The sequence below is a fragment of the Amblyraja radiata genome, chromosome 18, assembly GCF_010909765.2.
Source record: "Amblyraja radiata isolate CabotCenter1 chromosome 18, sAmbRad1.1.pri, whole genome shotgun sequence".
Lineage (NCBI taxonomy): Eukaryota > Metazoa > Chordata > Chondrichthyes > Rajiformes > Rajidae > Amblyraja > Amblyraja radiata.
Window position 1 is genome coordinate 31,542,195 of NC_045973.1, and position 22,402 is coordinate 31,564,596.

The window sequence follows — 22,402 nt, forward strand, 5'->3', positions numbered from 1 at the left end:
AGGTCAGAGATATTCATAAAATAAAGGGGATGTGAATTAATGGTGACACAAGGAAATACTTTATTTTAAAGAGAACGTGACTGGAATCTGGAATGCTTTGTCTGCAGAAATCTGATAAATTTCCGACAGAGAGAGAAAGAGGGATTTCATAGACAAGACATTAACAATTTTTGCAGGATGTATTCTATGGCTTAACATAATGAACACATTTGTCCTTATTCAATACTATGCACTGATGCAAATTAGAATGAGAACCTACCTGCTGAAAAAAATCCAAAGTTTTGCATCTTTCCGGCTTCAAAAAATATTTTCCTTGTCAAATTTCGGTATGTTAATAGAATAGACCAAATTTGTTTTCTCAGCTGAAAGTAGGCACTGGTGAGTGATCAGCAGCTTCCTGCTCCATCCATCAGTGTAACCGGCAGCAAACTGATAAGCCACTTACCATTCTTTGCTGCCAACTGTTTGATAAATGTTATATCTTTTGTGGCTTCTGCATTCCTGTCGAGAGTTTTTTTTTGTTCAAAACATTTTAAAGTATTCGTGGGATACAGAAACTGTAAATTATAGCCTTTCCAGAAATTTATTTGAAGCATGTGAACTAGAAAAAAATGTTTTTAGTAAATGAGGAAAATAGGTAATTTCCCCCCATTTCACTTGCTGCCATCTGTATGCACAAGTTATTACATATGGGGTTGTGGGTGAGGTGTAGCTTGCCTTAAAAGGAGTGTCTATACCAGGTAGAGCATGCACCAGCATGGTACAGTCATAGGGTCTTGTCAATATTCTGCCGATGTGTGGGACCAATAGCTTGAATCACTGAAATGTTACTATGGTCCATTTTGGCCCTGTCCTGATCCTGCCAATGTTGTGTATAATGGACTCACTAGGTGAGATGGTTAACATAATGCATTAATTGGAATTGAAAGCTGACGGTTTGGCTGTTGTAATGGCAGCACAACAACTGATCTACAGTATAATCGGTCGAAATCTATTCCGGTATTTCTTCTGGACACTCTATTGCAAGGAACAGATTGCATCTAATTTTAATAAATTCCAGAAAACTTAATGACTACGTGGTATCTCTTAAGTGGAACAAAGATGTTTTCGTTTAAAGCTTTGGGGTTGATAATTTTAAACATGGGAATAAGGAGTAAAGCTTTTTAATCGAGGCATGTGGTAGCTTAAATGATATATCGGTATTCATTTACAATGAAGATAATGTACTTCCATTGGTCAAATATACTTCCCAAGAGACACATTAACTGCATGAAAACTGGTTTCGATTTCCTTTGTAACTGAGGTAATTGAAAATGTATGAGCTGTTATGGAATACCTACCTTGCTTGATATATACTTTACATTTACATGATCAAGATCAGAAAGAGGAAAAAAAACAGAAAATAATATTAGAGAGTGCTGATATACTCAGACAGTACCACAACATAGCAAATGGCTCAGCTAGGAAACTTTGGAATGGACTCTCTACATTAGCTACTTCACACTAAAGCAGATCTGCACTGCTGCCAGTGTATATCTTTCAATACAATTTTTATATTTTTATATAAATAAAATGAAAGGATAAAGCTTGAACTGAAGCTTTAAGCTTTTCTCTAATGCCTGTACCCTCGTAATACTCCTAACGTTGCTGGTATTGGATAAAAAGGATATGCACTTACTGGGGAATAATCAGGCGACCAGGATATAAAAAGCCATTCGTAGCCCTGTGCATTCTGGCTGTCGAGGCGATATAGAATGTAGCACGGCTGCAGGTCCTCCAACAAGGGAAGGATGAAATTGTCGTAGTCTCTATCCCATGTCTGTGATGGCTCTTTGTACATTCCCAATACTAATTGCTCTGGAAGAGAATAATACACATTTTAAATCGCACATTACAAGATTAACTCTTGCTCATTTTATTTACTATAAACAGCAGGTCAGCCAAACATATATTTTCCATATTTATTAAAGATGCACACTTGGCATTGTGTTGAAAATATACTGCGTGCATTCAGATGATCAATGATTGCACCATGATCTTAACCGGTTGTTTAAAATAGTTCCAAAAAAGCTTGTTAAATTTTAAAGCAATCACATACTACTTTATAGCTGCAAAACCAGAAGGCCAGCAACAAGGATACACATCACTTAAGGTGCGAAAATTAATCACTGCCTTCACAGTTCTGCAGCTGTTCTTGAGGAGTACATGGTAAGCAGACGGTGACAGAGGACTGGCTGATGTTTCCCAGATGGGTTGACTATCTACTCTCGACACAAAAGGACATGTGTAAACAAAACTGCCGCAAAATGGACCTGGGCTTGTTTGAGTTGACTCCATGTCAACAACATGAAAGCCATTTAATTCCCTAGGACATAGCTGCCAAAAAAATTACAACAGGTGATGTTAGTAAATTTTTTGCATTAGCTTATGTTGCTGTCAAGTTGAGTTTATTGTCATATGCACAAGTACGGTGATGGTACAATGAACATCTGGCATGCAGTGCCTTTCAGACAATATACAAAACATAAATTATACATAAATTGCACAAATTCTACAAGACAGTAAAACGAAAGACTGTAGGAAGGAACTGCAGATGCTGGTTTACTCCAAAGATAGACACAAAATACTGGAATGACTCAGCGGGACAGGTAGAATCTCTGGATACGTTGGGTGAATGGGTGACGTTTCCGGTCGAGACCCTTCTTCAGAGATCCTGAGTTACTCCAGCATTTTGTGTCTATCTTCAAAGGAGACTACACATTCAATTAGTACAAGCGATGATACAATAAAAGACTTTGCTCAAGATGTTATATTCTTCAACTCATTAAAACATCAATAAACTCATGCTCAAAGAAAGATATTCAAAAATGGCTTTTAACCGGATATATGGATGTGCCTACACACTATGCTCTGTGTAATATACACTTACACCACATGTAAACATTGTAGTTTGAAAATTATATTAAGCCATAAATTATTGGTCCCTTTGTTATTTGAACAAAGAGACCAATCTATTTAAAGTAACAGTGAAGCGAAATAATACTGAATGAATCCAAAGCCTTTTAACTGAAATATACACTTCTATGCTTTTTTGATTTCTCTATCTTTATACATTTACATTGTTTTGTTTTCTAATCGCCAGAAATAAGTAAACTTATCTTTCAAAATTAATCAAACTGTGAAGGGGCTTCAAATGTTTCTTTCCAAAGAAAACTAATATTCTCATGCAGGGAATCATAGACTACTTATTTTCAAAAATCACTAGACTCCTGAGAACAACTAATGGTTTGCCATTATTTTGCAAGTACAAAGAAAATAGGAATGGGGTAGGCCACCTGGTCCGGAAAACCTTTCCTGACATTTAACATAAACATTAGCTGATCTACACATTTCACTGTGCCAGTTCGCCATAGCCCTCATTTCCACGGTGATTCAAAAATGTATTTACATCATTCATAAATACTTCAATTGCTATGGTCTCCACAACACTGCAGGATAGAGAATTCATGGGAATCTTCACCGATGCAAAAATTCATTTCTATGAACTGATATACTCTTCATCAAGCTATGACGATGCCATATTTAGGCTGTATCTTTAAGGCAGTAAAATATCTCAAGGTATTTCACAGGAGCATTATTGGATAAAATTGAACATAACACTAAGAAATATTAGGTTTAAAAACATATCTTAAAGGAGTAGAGGCAACAGGATTTAAGGATGCAATTCCTTTATTGCTAATGGTCAGTAAAGTGCAGCAATGGGCATCTGCGAAGCACAAGACTCCAGAAATGGTGAATGTCAGAGATTTTGGAATTCCCAGGATAGTCCAATCTCTGTATTGCAACTACTCACAATATGATAATGGCAAGTGACAAATCATTTGGAATTATTATGGTTGATAGTGATACACAGCTCAACCCATACCAATGGCAGTCACAATAATTAATTACTGCATTTTGAACATTGAATAAGGCTTAATATTAATTTCTGTTGGAGTATTTCTCCAATGAACTACACTCAGTTTTGGTGCATTCACTGGGGTCGAGGTGCGATTGATCTAAAAATACAGTGTGCAAAGCACAAGCGTAACTTTGTTCATGGTGACCAGAAAAGGCCGTGAGTAATGGAATTTCAGAAAATCCCTGAATTTAATCATTTTTATTTATCCGTTTGATTTAATCATCGATGTGATAGTACCCAGGACCATTTTGAGGATTTCATTTAAGCTGCATTATCCTGACACTATTTATAAATTGAAGAGCTATAGTTTAGTCGTGCTTTGAAAAATCCTATTTTTGGTCGCTGTATTTCTACTTCCTCTGGAGGTTTGAAACATTGTGTTAATTAAGGCAAAGTATATCTATGTGGGATGATTGAGAGATTTTCCATTTTTCATTGACAACATAATTTTTTTCCTCAGTGTGAGTTACTGTAAAGTGCAGATTTGCTTTCTTTTGGAATTTGCAGTGTTTAAGCTGTAGAATAAATCATAACAATCTAGTTTAGATCATTGTAGGTAGAACGCTCTGACGCAGACTGAAGCAAGCTTAAATAGACTTTAACTAAATACAGTACTAGTCCCCAAACTATCAATTACTGAAAAACAGTGCGTGATGTTTAATAATACGTTACAGAAACTTTGATGAGCACAATTTAACTTTGTTCACCCTTAAACTGAGGATCAGCTGCTGTTAATATTAACAGCAGATGCTTAATAGGTTTGCATGAAACAACTTTGCTTTTACATGAGAACATTTAATATAACCACCATATATTAATATCACAAATAATTGTCCAGATTTAGTGATAGGAATGGCTCTACCTCTTCAATCATTTTTGATTGATTAATAAATTATAATATGTAGATTTTAACTCTCCATTTGAATGGGTTATAGGATTTTTCAAGGCAGTTTGATGTCAACACTGAGGTGAAGTGAAATGGTGAAATTGCACGTGTGCATTTTGAGGCATAATAAAACTAACAAATATCTTGATCTTGCCTACAATCCAGAACTAATTTAAACATACACAATGTAATAAAAAGAAACTGCAGATGCTAGTTTATACCAAAGATAGACACAAAATGCTAGAGTAACTCAGCGGGTCAGGCAGCATCTCTGGAGAAAATGGATAGGTGACGTTTCGGAAGGACCCTTTTTCAGACACAGGTTGTCCTCAGGCTACAGAACAGATCTGCTCCTGTGAACTGTTCTGCAAGGCAGAAACATGGTGGTGAACTGAGTTCCCAGGCAGCAAAAAATACCAGCATCCCCACAGCAGCCAGCAAATCCATCATCCAAAACATTTGTTCCTAGGTACAAGCTCTACATATGTCAGTTGTTTGTAAGCTGCGAAGGACCTGGACCACCATTTGTTATTTTAGATTATTTTGTAGAACATGACAAGGTACATTAGCATTTCAAATCTTGAATTGATATTTTACTTCATCTTTGATCTAATGCTTAGAAGAAAAGCCAAGTGTGCTTTAAATACAGTGTTTTCCATGTGTGTGTGGTGAAGTGGAAGCTACTTACATACCTATTTTCAAGGTAAATGCCCTTTTAATATATTCACTACATAATCAAATTGAACACGGAAATTTTTAATCCGAGTAGCTCAAAGGAAGTAAATTTGATTTATCATAAATCAAAAACGTTCTGTGTATATGCATGCTCCACATTTGTGCTTGGAAGAGGAATTTAATTAGTGAACAATATTCTCCATTGTTTTTAATTTTATTTGTATAGCAAACCAGCGATATTTTAGAAAAAAGTGCATTTTAATTCCTCATATTTGTAATGCAGTAGGAAACAAATCCCCCAAGATGGCACCGCGTGCAGCAGAACAGCTCGTGTGTTTCTTTGGACTTTTTGTTGTTTTTCGTGTCTGAATGCATGTCTCCCGGTGTGTCTTGTGTGGGGGATGCTGGGGGGGGAAATAGGGGAAACCATTCCAAGTCACTTTTATCCATGTCGCATTTTCGCCCTTCTCGCGGCCTAACAACTGGATTGGTGTGGCCTTTCGGACCGGAGACCGGCCCAGAGCCCAGAGCTTCAGCAGTGGGTGCAGCGTGGACTTTAACATCGCGGAGCTGCAATCCTTTGCCGGGGATCGCCAGTGTTGGAGCTCCGACCGCGGGGGGCCTGCTGACTTTACAATCGTGGACCTCATTCTGTGGAGCTTCTAGCCGCGGGCGCTGCGCGGACTTTAACATCGTGGAGCTGCCTGCGATTCCATGCCGAGGATCGCCAGAAGAAATGTTCCGACCGCGGGGCCTGTGGTCTTGGCATCAAGAAGCCGCGGTCTCCGGTAGGAAGCGGCCGATTCGGGAATTCTACACCGCGTTGCAGTTTCAATCACCCCGGCAAGAGGCCCTGTACATTGGAGCGTCCGTAGTGGCGACTGCGGAGGGTTCACGGCCCCGACCATGGGTGAAAGGAGGAGGAAGATTGACTAAACTTTTGTACCTTTTACCCACAGCGGGAAGTGCTGGTTCCACTGTGGTGGATGTTTATTTTTTTATGTTGAATTCTGTTATGTATTGTGTTCTTTCTTTCTTGCTAGGTGAGGACGGCTCATCCGCCTAGCTTACGTACGAGTGAAACTGCATCATGACGAATGGCTAACACAGCACCAGCACATCATGAAGCAGATGGCACCACTCAACTCCGAGTTGGAGTGTACGCCATAGATAGGTAGGAAACAAATGTACACATTGGGCCAGAACTTGCGCTCAGCAGTAGGTCAGTGCTTGCCATATATTCAGGTGAAAATGAAATGCCTTTATTTGTCGTTGTAAGCACTGCATACAACAAAATTGTTGTTGCCACTCCATTGATGCATAATATACAAACATAAAAACACAGGACACAATTTAAAAACATTGTTAAAAACTAGGTATTAAAATAAGTAAGCAATCAGTACTGTACATGCTGATAGTAAAGGTTCAAGGTTGGTAGCAGCATGGAAGAGTGCAGCATGAATAATAGTGGCAACTATGTACTCTTATTTTGTTATGCTGTCACTGTTAATTACTGTTCCAATCTTAAATGGGGAGGCTGTGTATGGTAATGTGTACCTGCTTGACATAATACAGTCATGTGGCTAGGCCAGAACAAACCATGGCCACTAAACACAGAAGAAAATAAATAATAGCCATCCAAGTCAAACATCCTGGCTAAAAGTAAACAATTAAAAACATTTAAATGATCCAAAAGTAGAATGTAAAAATACCTATTTCATCTGTTTAAATGCTATTCCTGCACCAGGTCTAAATTGGCACAGGTTTAACAGACAGATTTCCACGTGTCAAGTGCTGGAAAATTGCAGCAAATGGAATGCTGCTGTTGAATTCCCACTGGGAAGTTATTATATCTGAACTTTATTATCTGGTATTATCTGATATTATCTGGACTTGCAGGATTGGGTTATAGGGAGAGATTTGTCAGACTGGAAAGCTGAGGCATTTTGTCTATTGAGGTTTATTCTTTGTTTATTGAGGTATATTGTTTCAATTTGGTGGAAGCTTCTTGATTAGAAAGTGAATCAAGGGTTATGGGAAGAAGGCAAGAAAATGGGATTAGAAGGCAGAAACCAGGCATGATTGAATGGCGGAGAAGACACGATGAACCGAATGGCCTAATTCTACTCCTATAACGTGAACTTGTGAAGTACAACAAAGAATTGCTGGCAAAGAACAGTCAACAACTCTGGATATTTGCACTTTTATATGTAAATTCCAAATTTGCTGGCCCTCATGTAGATATATCTTGGCAGTTCAGTATATAACAACCAGCTTTTCCCAGCAGGTACTGGCCCATTGTTTTCTACGTTCCGTTCCCATTTGATATTGTATTGCTCAATATACAATATCTCCATTTACCCACATATAACAGAGGAACCAAGTTAATATGGCAGGTTCCCCCAGCAAAATCCATAGCGCAAATAAAATATATATTCCATAAAATTCAGCCTTTTAAAATCCAGTAATTAGTTTCCTGGATGCTGATGGTTCCCTAAAGGCCTGTGCTGGAGCCAGTTTTCTATATAATGTATAATGGGAGTGGGAAATGCGAGCAGGTTTTTAAAGATTATTTTAAGTGATAAAGTATACCTCCAATCTTTAAGTAACTCCAATGTCAAAAGTATTTTAGATTTAACAAAGACTTTAAAGGTTGATGAGTACTCTGCAAGTAACTGTTTCTACTGTTGGATGTTAGCTAATGAATTACAGTGCCAGTAAATCTATTAACTCAGCAAAATTCAGATTGCTACAGGTACAGAGGTACAGCTGGTATAGTGAGTTGTGAAATGCTGGTCAATGGACACAGATGACATCTTACATGACTGCTTTAAGTCAGTGGACTGGTCCATATTCAGGGATTCGGCAGCTAACCTGAATGAGGACGCCACCACCGTGACTGACTGAATGCGTAGAAGACTGAATGCCGATGAAGTCAATCTGAGTTCCAAGGATGATCCGCGAGGTTCATTCACAGGTTAAGGGCAGGTCTGCGGCATACAAGTGAAACGACCTCGAGCGGTGCAAGAAGGCCTGCTATGATCTCCGCAAAGCCATCAAGGATGCCAAGAGACAATATCGGGACAAACTTGAGTCCTAGTATAATCACTCGGACACAAGGAGAATGTGGCAAGGTCTGAATAAGATAACTGGCTGCAAACCAAGGTCAGGCAACATCATTGGTGATAGTGCGACCCTACCCGATGAACTGAATGCTTTCTATGCTCGCTTTGAGCAGAAGGCCAACAGGGCAGTGACACCTGGCCCTTCAGACTCCAGTGTGCCTTTTCACAGGGTGACTGTAGCAGAGGTTAGATCGGCCTTCTTGAGGGTAAACCCATGAAAAGCAACTGGCCCAGACGGAGTTCCTGGCCGCGACCTTAGTAGCTGCTAGCGGGAGTATTTGCGAACATCTTTAATCTCTCCCATCTCCGTTCTGAGGCACCCACCTGCTTCAAGAAGACCACCATCATCCCTGTGTCGAAGAAGAGTAAGACATCATGCCTAATGACTACCGTGCAGTGGCCTTGACATCCACCATCATGAAATATTTTGAGGCTAGTTATGGAACGCATTAAATCCAGTTTACCTGATGACATTGTTCCATTGCAGTTCGCCTTCCACCACAACAGGTCCATGGACGCCATCGTCCTAGCCCTACACTCATCCCTAGAACACCTGGATAAGAGAGACACCTACGTCAGAAACTATTAATAGACTACAGCTCAGCCTTTAATACCATTATACCATCCAAGCTTATCATCAAACTAGCGGGATTTGGTGTTAGCACTCATGTATGCAACTGGATCCTCGACTTTCTGACTAACAGACCCCAATCAGTGAGGATAGGAGACAAATCATCCTCCACGATAATCCTCAACACGGAGTCTTGGCAAGGATGCGTTCTCACCCCCCTTCATTACTCCATGTACACCCATGACTGTGTAGCCATGTACAAATCTAATTCAATTTTCAAATTTGCAGATGACACTACCATTGTGGGCCAGATATCAAATGATGAGACGGAGTACAGGAAGGAGATTGAGAACCTCGTGTCCTGGTATCGAGACAACCACCTTTCTCTCAATGTCAGCAAGGAGATAGTGATAGACTTCAAGAAGCGAAGCGGTACACATACCCCAGATTGCATTGACGGTGTCGTGGTAGAGATGGTTGAAAACTTCAAATTCCTAAGAGTCAATATCACCAACAACTTCTCCTGAACCACCCATATTGAAGCAACGACCAAGAAAGCACACCAACGCCTCTACTTCCTAAGAAGGCTTAGGAAGTTTGGCATGTCCCCTACAACTCTCACCAACTTCTGCAAATGCACCATAGAAAGCATTTTATTAGGATGCATCAAAGCTTGGTTTGGGAACAGCATCCAAGACCGCAAGAAATGTCAGCAAATTGTGGTCGCAGCCCAGACCATCACACAAACCAACCTCCCTTCTATTGACTCCATTTATGCCTCACGCTGCCTTGGCAAGGCCAGCAGCATAATCAAGGACGAGTCGCACCCTGGCCACTCCCTCTCCCATCAGGCAAAAGGTATAGAAGTGTGAGAACGCACACCACCGGATTCGGGGACAGTTTCTTCCCAGCTGTTATCAGGCAATTGAATCATCCCACCACAACCAGAGAGCAGTGCTGAACTACTGTCTACCTCTTTGATAACCCTTGGACTATCCTTGATTGGACTTTGCTGGCTTTAACTAGCACTGAACGATATTCCCGTATCTTGTATCTATACACTGTAAATGGATCAATTGTAATCACGTATTGTCTTTCTGCTGACTGGTCAGCACTCAACAAAAGCTTTTCACTGTACCTCGGTATATGTGACAATAAACTAAACTGAAACTGAATACAGAGTTAATTAAAAAAATAGTCTAATGAAAAATTGCTGACAGATATCATTACAGAGACTACTAGTACCTTTTCCACTGAACACCGTGAGTGGAGGTTAGTGATGGAGAGCGAGACAACCATGCGTGACTAACAGTGAATAAACACAAAAATGTGGAGTAACTCAGTGGTTCAGGTAGCATCTCTGGAGAAAAGGAATAGGTGTGTTTCAGGTCGAGACTTCTTCAGACAGAGAGTCAGGGGAGAGGTAACCTCGAGATATGAGAAGGTACATAGAATACAATCACGAAAGATATGCAAAAAGACAGATCAAAGCCAGCAACGATGATCAAAGGAAGGTGGAGCCCACAATGATCCATTGTTGGCTGTGGGAAAGGTGTAATGAATAATACAAACAGTGAAACTCAGCAGGACGACAATGAAACTAGTACAGCGACTAGGGTGGGGGAGGGACAGAGAGAGAGGGGATGCAAAGGTTACTTGATGTTAGAGAAATCAATACTCATACTGAAGATAGACACAAAATGCTGGAGAAACTCTGCGGGACAGGCTGCACCTCTGGATAGAAGGAACGGGTGACGTTTCAGGTCGAGACCCTTCTTCAGACTGAGAGTCACAGAGTCATAAAGTATTCAATTCAATTCAATAGAGTGATACAGCCTGGAAACAGGCCCTTTGGCACAACTTGCCCACACTGGCCAACATGTCCCAGCTAAACTAGTCCCACCTCAAAAGTTCTTAATAGTCTTATCTTCTTGCAGCGGCACCAGGCCTGCCACCGCACGTGTCCCCTGGGTCCCTCTTCGCTCTCGGCGGCCCTCTGCCGGGTCCCTCTTCATTCTCAGCGGCCCGCCTGCCGGGTTTCCCTCAGCCCGTCTGCTGTTCAGCACTGTAGTGCGGCACATTCCAGGAGCTTTCTGCTGCCACACGGCACATCCTCGGAGCCCCACGCGCATCTCATTTGTATTGGCATCTGAAAATATTTATCTAGTCGTAGTTTCTTTGAATACACATAAGTTGGCCACATACTACATCTCTAATATTGTTTAAACTTTAGATGCCAAGTTATTTTTAGTTATCAACTGCTTTGATGTAAGGCTATTAGAATTGTGAACCTAATTCTTTCCCAGCTATGCGCAAGCGAATTTCAACGGAATGATGATCTGAGAATCAATTTACATTTACTTTTTTGGACATGACATAATTCATTTCATATGCCAAATGCGCAGACATGAGCCATCAAACTGCATTTGATATTTTCAGTAATCCAACTCCAAAAAATCTTGAAACAGTGGGCTCAACCATGTCATGAAGATGCCAATGAAATGATATCATGTCACCATCACATATCCTAATAAAGAAAACTGCAGAAAATATGTCTCATGCGGCTAAATGTCAGTGGAATTGCACTGATATTTGTATTTCTTAAAGTTGCAAAGCTTTTTAATAAATGTACTTTGAAAGGCTTTCAGAGAACATTTGATAAATGAGGAAAATGTAAAGACATGCCATTAAAGAAGTAGAATGGATAGAGGGATGAAAAATAAAGCGATTAACATTTTAGAGTGGGGCTGGTGGGATGGGGGAGGCAAGCACTGCGAATAGTAATACGTATTGAACAACCTGATTCTCTGTGGAATACAGAAACAGAGATTCAGTGGTACAGATAAACACCTTTAAATAAAAGCATGATTGTATGTGAAAGACGCTGCAAATGGATTAAATAGAACTGCAGGCAGTTCACTGAATGTAAACCAAGCAATATTTATGAAATGGTTAGTTGGATCGACATTGTTTGCACCATTTGACAACTGTTATAAAAAGAGATGTAGAACAGAAACAACGCACAGTACATATAGTGATGATGGCAGACTTAAAGAAAATCACTGAAAATACTGGAGTGAAGGCAAAGCATTTAAATTTGTAAAATAAGAGGCTGCAAAATTATTGAAAATAATTTTAGGATCTGGGTTGGGGCAATAGTTTTACTACAAGATTATTTTTAACATTTGCTAAACTACTATTAAAAGAAACTTGAAGCTTTAAAAAATGTATGTTTTATTGCAAATAGCTATTAAAGATTAGTCAATGAAAGTGGTTGTGACAATTAAACATTTAAAAAATAACCTTTTAAAACCAATGTGACCAAGTAAATAGTATTAGAGGCACAAGAGACTGCAGATGCTGAAATCTGAAGTAAAAGGTAAGGAGAGCCGCTGGGAAATTTCAGAGGATCAGGCCGCATTTGTGGAAGGAAATGGTCAGACAATGTTTCAGTTCGAGACCTTCATCTGATCTAGGATTATAGATCAGTACAACTGGCATGTTTGGGATTTGAACTAGAATAAATAGCACTAAAAATTAATCAAATGAACACCTAGAATGATGCAGAACAGCTATCATTTTGCCCTTCATACCTCTGGTGGCTGCCTGGCAGAATAATCCAGTTATAAGATCATAAAAATGACAAATCTATGCCTTCTACTTACTGACCGCTCTGCTAAGAGTAAAACAGTTTTACTATCTATTCCATTGAAGTTTTCATAATTTTATAAATCTGGATTAAATAGCCCTTCAGATAGCTATTCCCCCACCTAGTCAAAATGTTCAATATTCTCTGCAGCCTTTCCATGGCTAATATATCTGTAACACTGTGACCAGAACTGCACCTGATAGATGCTGGAAGATAATTAAACCAAAGTTAGAGGTTTAATCAATATCCAGCTTCTTTCTCGTATTTGTAAATCAGTAATAAAAATACTATTCACCACCTTATCCATTCAAGGAAAGTATTTCATTCTTCTTTTCATCCTTCAATGACCATGAACATCCGCTACAGAGGTCCTTAGTTCTTCCATACTTCTAAGTCTACAGCATTTATTTTGCATTCCCTTGCCCTGCTTGCCTTCTTCTTATGCATTAACTTTGCACTGTTCTGGATTGAATTCCATTTCTGACTTTTCCAGCTCAAGCCATCTGCAACTATGCTAATCAAGGCCCTTGCTTTCAATCTAAATCATGACTCATATCAAAAAGGAAAGGGTTGCTATTCATTGTGAACCCAAATCCACTTCTACCAATTAATCGCAACAATCTGCTGGAGGAACTCCGCACATTGAACAGCATATGTGGGTGGAAAGGAGTTTAGTTTAGAGATGCAGCGCGGAAACAGGCCCTTCGGCCCACCGAGTCTGTGCTGACCAGCGATCCTTGCACACTAACACTACCCTACACACACTAGGGACAATTTACAATTATACCAAGCCAATTAACCTACATACCTGTACTTCTTTGGTGTGGGGGGGAAACCGAAGATCTCAGAGAAAACCCACGCGGTCACGGGGAGAACATACAAACTCCGTACAGACAGTACCCGTAGTACAGTCAAGTGCTGTAAGGCAGCAACTCTACCGCTGCACCACCGTGCCGAACGACTGATATTTTGGTCAAAACACTGCATCACCTGCAGAAGCTACAGTTTGCTTGTTGCTCCAGATATCAGCACCTTCAGTCTCTTGTGTCTCTGTCAATCAATAACCTTTTATGCCCTATTCGTGCTTCAAAGTTACCTTAAATAGCAGCATGGTGTGTACGATGAGAGTAAATGGAACTAAGACGTCAGGATCTATTCCCTTCAAACAAAATTAAAATGATGCATCCTTAAAGCTGGCTATGAAGTAATGAGCTTGAACAAGTCTGATGTAAATGGTCCAGTTTAAATCCCCAGTTGTTGGTGTCCATAAGTTAACGTAATATGATGCACGTGTGTGATCAGAGCAACGGAATGTAAATATTGCAAGATTAAATAGGATCACAGCAAAGTTGACCTTCCCAGTTGGAGAACCAAAACAAAAGTAGAAATGCACATGTTATCCCCTTTTCTGGATTCTCTGTAACTCAACATACAACATAGATAACATCATAACAGGAGTCTGAAGAAGGGTCTCGACCCGAAACGTCACCCATTCCTTCTATCCAGAGATGTTGCTTGTCCCACTGAGTTACTCCAGCATTTTGTGTCTATTATAGATCACATCATGTGCCACTTCTGAGTATGAACACTAAAAGTGCCTGAAATTTTCAAATGAATTGGGTAAATCTGACCTTGGAATGCTATGTCAGTTTTGTATCTTTTATTGAGATGGATAAGCAGCAAATCGACAATAATCATTTTTAATCATTCTACATTTGGTGTACATGGTCGCCCTGCTATATAAGAAGGATATCTGGACCTGGAGGGATTGAGTTATAAGGAAAGGCTGAATAGGGGTGGGTCCTTATTCCCTGGAGAGTAGCATGCTGAGGGTTAACTTTATACAGGTATATAACATCATGAGGGACATAGATAAAGTGAATAGCTACAGTTATTTTCATGAGGTACAGTGTCCTCCATAATGTTTGGGACAAAGACCATTCATTTATTTATTTGCCTCTGCATTCCACAATTTGAGATTTGTAATAGAAATAAATCATATGTGACTAAAGTGCACATTGTCAGATTTTATTAAAGGCCATTTTCACACATTTTGGTTTCACCATGTAGAAATTACAGCTGTTTACACACAGTCCCCCAATTTCAGGGCACCATAATGTTTGGGACACATGGCTTCACAGGCGTTTGTAATTGCTCAAGTGTGTTTAATTGCCTCCTTAATGCAGGTATAAGAGAACTCTCAGCACCTAGTCTTTCCTCCCGTCTTTCCATCACCTTTGGAAACTTTTATTGTTGCTTATCAACATGAGGACCAAAGTTGTGCCAATGAAAGTCAAATAAATCATTATGAGACTGAGAAACAATAATAAAACTATTGAGACATCAGCCAAACCTGAGGCTTGCGAAAATCAACTGTTTGAACATCGTTAAGAAGAAAGAGAGCACTGGTGTGCTTACTAATCGCAAAGGGACTGGCAGGCCAAGGAAGACCTCCACAGCTGATGACAGAAAAATTCTCTCTATAATAAAGAAAAATCCCCAAACACCTGTCCGACAGATCAGAAACACTGTTCAGGAGTTAGGCGTGGATTTGTCAATGACCACTGTCCACAGATGACTTTATGAACAGAAATACAGAGGCTACACTGCAAGATGCAAGCCACTGCTTAACTGCAAAAATAGCATGGCCAGGTTAGTTTGCCAAGAAATACTTAAAAGAGCAACCACAGTTCTGGAAAAAGGTCTTGTGGACAGATGAGATGAAGAATAACTTATATCAGAGTGATGGCAAGAGCAAAGTATGGAGGAGAGAAGGAACTGCCCAAGATCCAAAGCATACCACCTCATCTGTGAAACACAGTGGTGGGGGTTTAAGACCTGGGCATGTATGGCTGCTGAAGGCTCACTTATCTTCATTCATGATGCAACTGCTGATGGTAGTAGCATAATGAATTCTGAAGTGTAAAGACACATCCTATCTGCTCAAGTTCAAACAAATGCCTCAAAACTCATTGGCCGGCGGTTCATTCTACAGCAAGACAATGATCCCAAACATACTGCTAAAGCAACAAAGGATTTTTCAAAATTAAAAAATGGTAAATTCTTGTGGCCAATCACCCGATCTGAACCCAATTGAGCATGCGTTTTATATGCTGAAGAGAAAACTGAAGGTGACTAGCCCCCAAAACAAGCATCAGCTAAAGATGGCTGCCATACAGGCCTGGCAGTGCATCACCAGAGAAGACACCCAGCAACTGGAGATGTCCATGACTCGCAGACTTCAAGCAGTCATTGCATGTAAAGGATTCTTCTTCAGCCCCCTTCGGTCATGGCTGACCATGGGCGTCTCCAGGGCGCTATTGGAGGACACCAGTGTGTGACTTTGTTTAACGTGGGAAGACTGGTGCACAGACAGCCACCCCACGGTCCTTGACAGATCTGGGTCAGGATCCAGTGGTATGGAGTCCAAGACATTCGTAGACTCTATTCTGCTGCAGCCTTCATCCGCATTCCCAGCCGTTGTGACGGTCCATTAATAGAAAATTGACAATAGGTGCAGGAGTAAGCCACTCGGCCCTTCGAACCAACACCCCCATTCAATGTGATCATGGCTGATCATCCCCAATCATACCCCATTTCTGCCTTCTCCCCATATCCCTTGACTCTGTTATCTTTAAGAGCCCTATCTAGCTCTCTCTTGAAAGTATCCAGAGAACCGGCCTCCACCGCCCTCTGAGGCAGAGAATTCCACAGACTCACAGCTCTCTGTGAGAAAAAGTGTTTCCTCATCTCCGTTCTAAATGGCTTACCCCTTATTCTTAAACTGTGGCCATGGTCAGCCATCGTCCTCCGCCTGTTCCACTGTTGAGGTCTTGGTTGGATTTCTCTTCGTCAGGGACCTACCCTTCGACCTTAGTGCCATGGGTGGCCCTACCAGGAGCATAGCTCCTGATGGCATCACTCTCAGGATCTCAGGTCCACACAAGCTTCTCCACCACAACAAGGTGACAATCCACGAAAGGATATGGATCAAAATACTAAACATGACTACTTTCATTTACATGACATTGCTGTGTCCCAAATATTATGGTGCCCTGAAATGGGGGGGGGGGGGGGGGGGGACATTGTGTAAACATTGTTGTAGTTTCCATATGGTGAAACATAATTGTATAACAATGGCCTTTATTAAAATCTGACAATGTGCACTTTAACCACATATGATTTTTTCTATTACAAATCTCAAATTGTGGAGTACAGAGGCAAATAAATAAATGCTGGCTTAGTCCCAAACATTATGGAGGGCACTGTAGGAGAGCCAACAATTAGAGGACATAGGTTTAATGTGAGACAGGAAAGATTTAAAAAGAACCCAATGGGCAACATTTCACACAGTGGGTGGCGCATACATGGAATGAGCTGCAAGAGGAATAGGTGGCGGCAGATACAAGTTGGACATGTAAAGTACACTTGCATAGGTACACGGTTAGGAAAGAATTTGAAGAATTTGGGACAGGCACAGGCAAATGGAACTAGCTTGGTTGGCAGGACAAATTGGGTCAAAGGCCTGAGTCCGCGCTGTATGGTTCTGACTTCATTAGGTGTTATCAGATTTTGAATAGTAAGGGAGCATTGATTGCAAGTATTAATGAGAGCCAGAATGTCACGGAATTCGTGTTACTACATCTGGAAAATCCTAGATAAGGCTTCAAATAATTCAGAATGGAAGAAAGAATGAAGATGGTTCTGCTGACTTAACTGCATTCATTAGTAAGCAAGTATAATCGCCTGATTAACAGGCATCCATGCATTTTAAATGGTGGAAGCTGTACCACGCTCTACAGGCATAGAAGACAACCATCTGATTCCCTTTCTACTAGAAATAGATGAAAAGTTAAACTCAGAGACATAAATTTCTTGCAGAGGTGTTTCATGTACATGAATTATTTTTTTCAGCCCAAATGGTAAACAGGCAGTTGTGGAACTCTACCATTATATGTCCCACATTTATATTGATCTGGGCCTAGATGTTTAGTTTAGTAAAAAGAAAGAGCATGGAAACAGGCCCTTAGGCCCAATGAGTCCATGCTGACCACCGATCATCCATTCACACTATGTTAACCTACTTTCTCATCCACTCCCTGGAGTGCCCACCTTGGCGCAATTGTACAGAGGCCAATTAATCTACAAACATGCACGTCTTTGTAATGTGGGAGGCAACTGGAGCACCCAGAAGAAACCCATGAGATCACAAAGAGAACGTGCAGACTTCACACAGACAGTAGCTAAGGACAGGATCGAACCAGAGTTTCTGGCATTGTGAGGGAGCTGTGCGACATATGCCTTCATAGTCACAGTGAGTTATCTTGTTCAATGTTCTTCAACCAATATTTTTGAATCCCTAAACACTGGGTTCCACTTAGCACTATCCTTCAGTGTTGATTGTGAATATTCGGGGCTCCGTAACCACCCCCTCCACCAAATGTTAAAAGAAGTCATTCACTGGGACAGGACCCCTTTGTGCCTGAAATCTGCAGCAAATGAATCACCCCATGGTTCAGTAGGGAGAGGATGACTGTAGAGTCATGTCATGAGTGTTGAGGGAGGGTGGGGAGAAACAAGCAGCACAACTGCTCAGTGGTCAGATGGGGGACTCAGAGCTGCATTTTGGTTGGCAGGGTAAGCAGGGGCCATTTCTGGAGACTGGAAGCATCTGCGTTGACATATTGCCCATTTCAGATGTTTTCTCTCATCATTACCTGTATGATGAGATGGAAGCCCCTCACTTTGTTTGCTTGAAGAGCTATCTCCACTGTGAAATAGTGGTGCAGCTGGAACTGCAGCCCTCCTGCTCCAGTGACCTAGGTTCAATCACGACATCTGGTTCTGCCTGTGCACATTGTCCCTATAACTGCATGGGTTGTCCAGTTTCCTCTCATCCTAAAGGCAGGCAGGTTAGTACATTAATTGGCCTCGCTAAATTTGCCCCCAGTATGTAAGGGACCAGTAGAACGCTAAGGGAATTGAAGATACGGGAGTAATATCAAATGGGATTAGTGTCGGATTAATGAAACATAATTGCTTGATAGTTTGAGCAAAGAGCCTGTTTCATTGTTTTATCTCACTGTTGTATAAAGGGCCTGTCCCACTTGTCCGTTATTTGCGCGTCATTTACGCGACATCATTTACCTGTCACGACGCACAATGCACACATGGGCGCGTGGTGAGACGTGGTGGTGTAGGCGGTGACGTGCGGTAGTGCGCGGCGCCCCAGGATTTTGGAATTCTCATAATCCTCGCGTGCCACCTGCGTGACGCTCAAATGACGCCCAAGTGGGACAGGCCCTTTACTCTTTTACCCTCCATCTGAAACAGTATCTCTGGTTAACCAAGTCCCACATTTGTTATTTTATGTATCAGAGAAGTTTAAAACATTACAACATTCCATAAGGCATTTAGGCTTTTTAACAGCCTTGTTCACTGTTTATAATCCAAGCTCTAATATGATTATATATTTATTCTTTATCTATCTAAAGTCAGGAGTAATGTGGAAGACAAGTGACACATTCAGGAAAGTCAATGCCCTTTGCTGTATGATTCTATGCCTTTAATATTATATCTTGAATCTGAACTGGCACTAATATAAAAATTGCAATCCCTATTTCCTCTGCAATACTGATCCAGATTTATGCAATCAGACCAATCCCTCTTTGCACACATTAAATACCTCCCTGTACTGTGGTCTAAAGCTCTTAATTCCTTGTCAACTGCTACTGCTCATCTGATAAAAACAAGACTGTCATGTGTAATTTGCACACATCTATCGTCTATGTCTTCATCCATGAGAAAGATACAGTGTGCAGCTTCCCAACTATAATGGTGTTGTGTAATAGGGGAAGCTTTACTAACTATCCTTGCAAATTTGATATAGTTCAGATTACATTGCATATGATCTTCGTAAAAGCTGAGAGCAGCAAAGCCCTTAACTAATAAAAAATTTACTGGAGAGACTCTGAAACCTGATCAACAGTTGATGTAATAATGATGCCTAATAATGAGTCCTTCTACTCATTAATTAAAGAGCAGAACAGGAACGTTCATACTGCAGATTATTTATAGGCAGATTAACCTTTGATTAAAATATCAAATCGGTTAACAACCTTCCATTAAAACTGTAGATTGGTTCTCTATCATTATCTCCTTAAACAATGCTTTTTGTTACCAGCTTAAATAGTCCATAATGTTGATACAAAGAAAGTAGGCATCAAAATGGTACAAAAAGATGCAAAGCATTTGGAGATTTATTACTAATAGACCAAATGGGACCCATTGGGTCCCTGTCACACGGGAGGCCGGTTTCCCCAACGCAATATTACACCACTCACGCATAGCCCCCACGGGAGGCAAGGAGAGATATAGACCAAGTGGGACCCATTGGGCCCCGTCCCCCAACACAGAGGGGGAGGGGGGGGCGTGGCATCCGCGCTCATCCCAGAGACAGGCGTCCCCCAGAGTCAATCACCCCCATCACCCCCCACAGGGAAAATTATAGAATTTATGGAGGCAATCAATCGTCCTCACGTTGGGGGGGGGGGGGGGGGGGGGGGGGGGGGTGAGGATGGGGGTGGGGGGTGGGAGGAGGTGGAAAGGGGGGGGGGGGTCAAGAGTGTTTTATTGTCATATGTCCCAGATAAGACAATGAAATTCTTGCTTGCTTGACTGTAGGGAAGAAGCTGTACCTGAACATGGACGTTACAGTTTGCAGGCTTTTGCACCTTCTTCCCGATGGCAATGGTGAAATGAGTGTATGGCCAGGATGGTGTGGGTCTCTGATGATGTTGGCTACCTTTTTGAGGCAGCGGGGGGGGGGGGGGGGGAGGAGGCGGGGGGTGTGAATAACACGGGGGGGGGGGGGTTCTCTTGAAAGCATCCAGAGAACCTTCCTCCACCACCCTCTGAGGCAGAGAATCATCCATTTAAGATAGATACAAGGTGAAATATTTTCACTGTGGGTTGAATATTGTCCTTGAAACTTGATGATAGCAGTGTCTTTGAATACGTTTGAGGCAGATAGAGATTTCTGATAAGCTGGAGGATGGAAAACCATCAGGGGTAGACAAAAAAAAGCAGAGATCGGGTTACAATCATATCGGCTGTAATCTTTTTAAAAGGCAGAGCAAGCAAGGTGCTGACGGGTCTTTTTCCACTCCTAAATTTGCTATATGTTTGTATGACTTTGCAAGGACAACTGGACTGGAAGTGTCTTTGCTGAATCTGAATTTCATTACTATTATAATACCAGTTAATCTATGTTTTAGATTCAAAGAATCATAAAAAGATACTGCACAAAAATAGGGCCTTTGACCCAATTTATCCTTGCCAACCAAGTTGCCTAACTGGGCTTGATGCCACTTGTCTGTGCCTGGCCCATGTACATCCAAAGCTTTCCTATCCATGTAACTATTTTATGATGTAATTTTATAAAGATGCCATACTAACTTTAATTTAATTACCCAGCGGTACATTGAGGTCACACGATTAGTTTGCCAATTATCCGAATCACTGTCCTTCTACACAATAATCCACTGTGTAAAACTCTCAGAGACACAAAACAGAGAAATTGTTCTAAACCACTGGATTAAAACACGAGTACAGCATAGTAGGAAACCATTCAGACCATGAAGTCTGTACGTAATCTAAATTACAGTAATCTAATTAATTCCTGTTCCCCCCAACCCCCTCCTCCTTGCAAAATATTTCCTTTGTCATTTATCCAGCTTTCTTTTGAACCCTCCCCCTGATCCGCACCACCTCTACTATTACTGATGTAAAACACCTTTTTATTTGTGTAAAAAACTTTTTTTTTTAATTACTTTTGATTCTTTTGCCAATTCCCTTCATTCTAAATCCATTGTTCTAAACCCCTTCCACCAATGGGAACAGTTTCCCTCCATCTACCCTGTCTATACCCATTATGATTTAAAAAACATTTATCAGATATCCTCACAAACTGTCTTGTTTTGAAGAGGAACATAGCCTTTTGGCATCCCTCTTGACATTTTAACGTATGCATTCTGCACCCTATTTAGCCTCAACCTCTTTTGTAAAGGTTTGCAACCTAAATTGGATACAATACGTACTGTGATTGAACCTGTGTTTTTTAAAGGATGATTAATTTACTACAGAGATATGCCAACCAGTTTATTTGAGATGGTGGCGCATAAGACTGCAGATGCTGGAATCATGAGCAAAACACAAAGTATTGGAGGAATTCAGCAAGTCACGCAGCATCTGTGAAGGGAATAATAACGTCAAATATCCATTCCCTCCACAGATGCTATCTGACCAGCTGAGGACCTTCAGCACCTTCTGTTTAGGCTATCTGAAATCATCAGTTTAGAGGTAATCGAAGGGTCTCGACCCAAAACGTCACCTATTCCTTCACTCCATAGATGCTGCTTCACCCGCTGAGTTTCTCCAGCATTTTTATCTACCTTCGATTTTTCCAGCATCTACAGTTCCTTCTTAAACAATTTAGGGGTAATGGACATTTTACTATGTTTTTGGTTATAATGCA

General features: G+C 40.9%; 1 protein-coding gene across 6 annotated transcripts in view; it reads right to left on the minus strand.

Annotated features, from left to right (window-relative positions):
• twf2 (twinfilin actin binding protein 2) overlaps positions 1-22,402 on the minus strand; it is an 85,660-nt gene that overhangs the window by 38,171 nt on the left and 25,087 nt on the right. For 5 of the 6 annotated variants that reach the window (XM_033037058.1, XM_033037056.1, XM_033037057.1 and 2 more), the window contains one exon: positions 1,679-1,857. In XM_033037058.1, the coding sequence (XP_032892949.1) occupies positions 1,679-1,857 (179 nt within the window). Of the gene's footprint in view, positions 1-1,678; positions 1,858-15,670; positions 15,676-22,402 lie in introns of those variants that run through there. The other variant, XM_033037060.1, reaches the window with a different exon arrangement.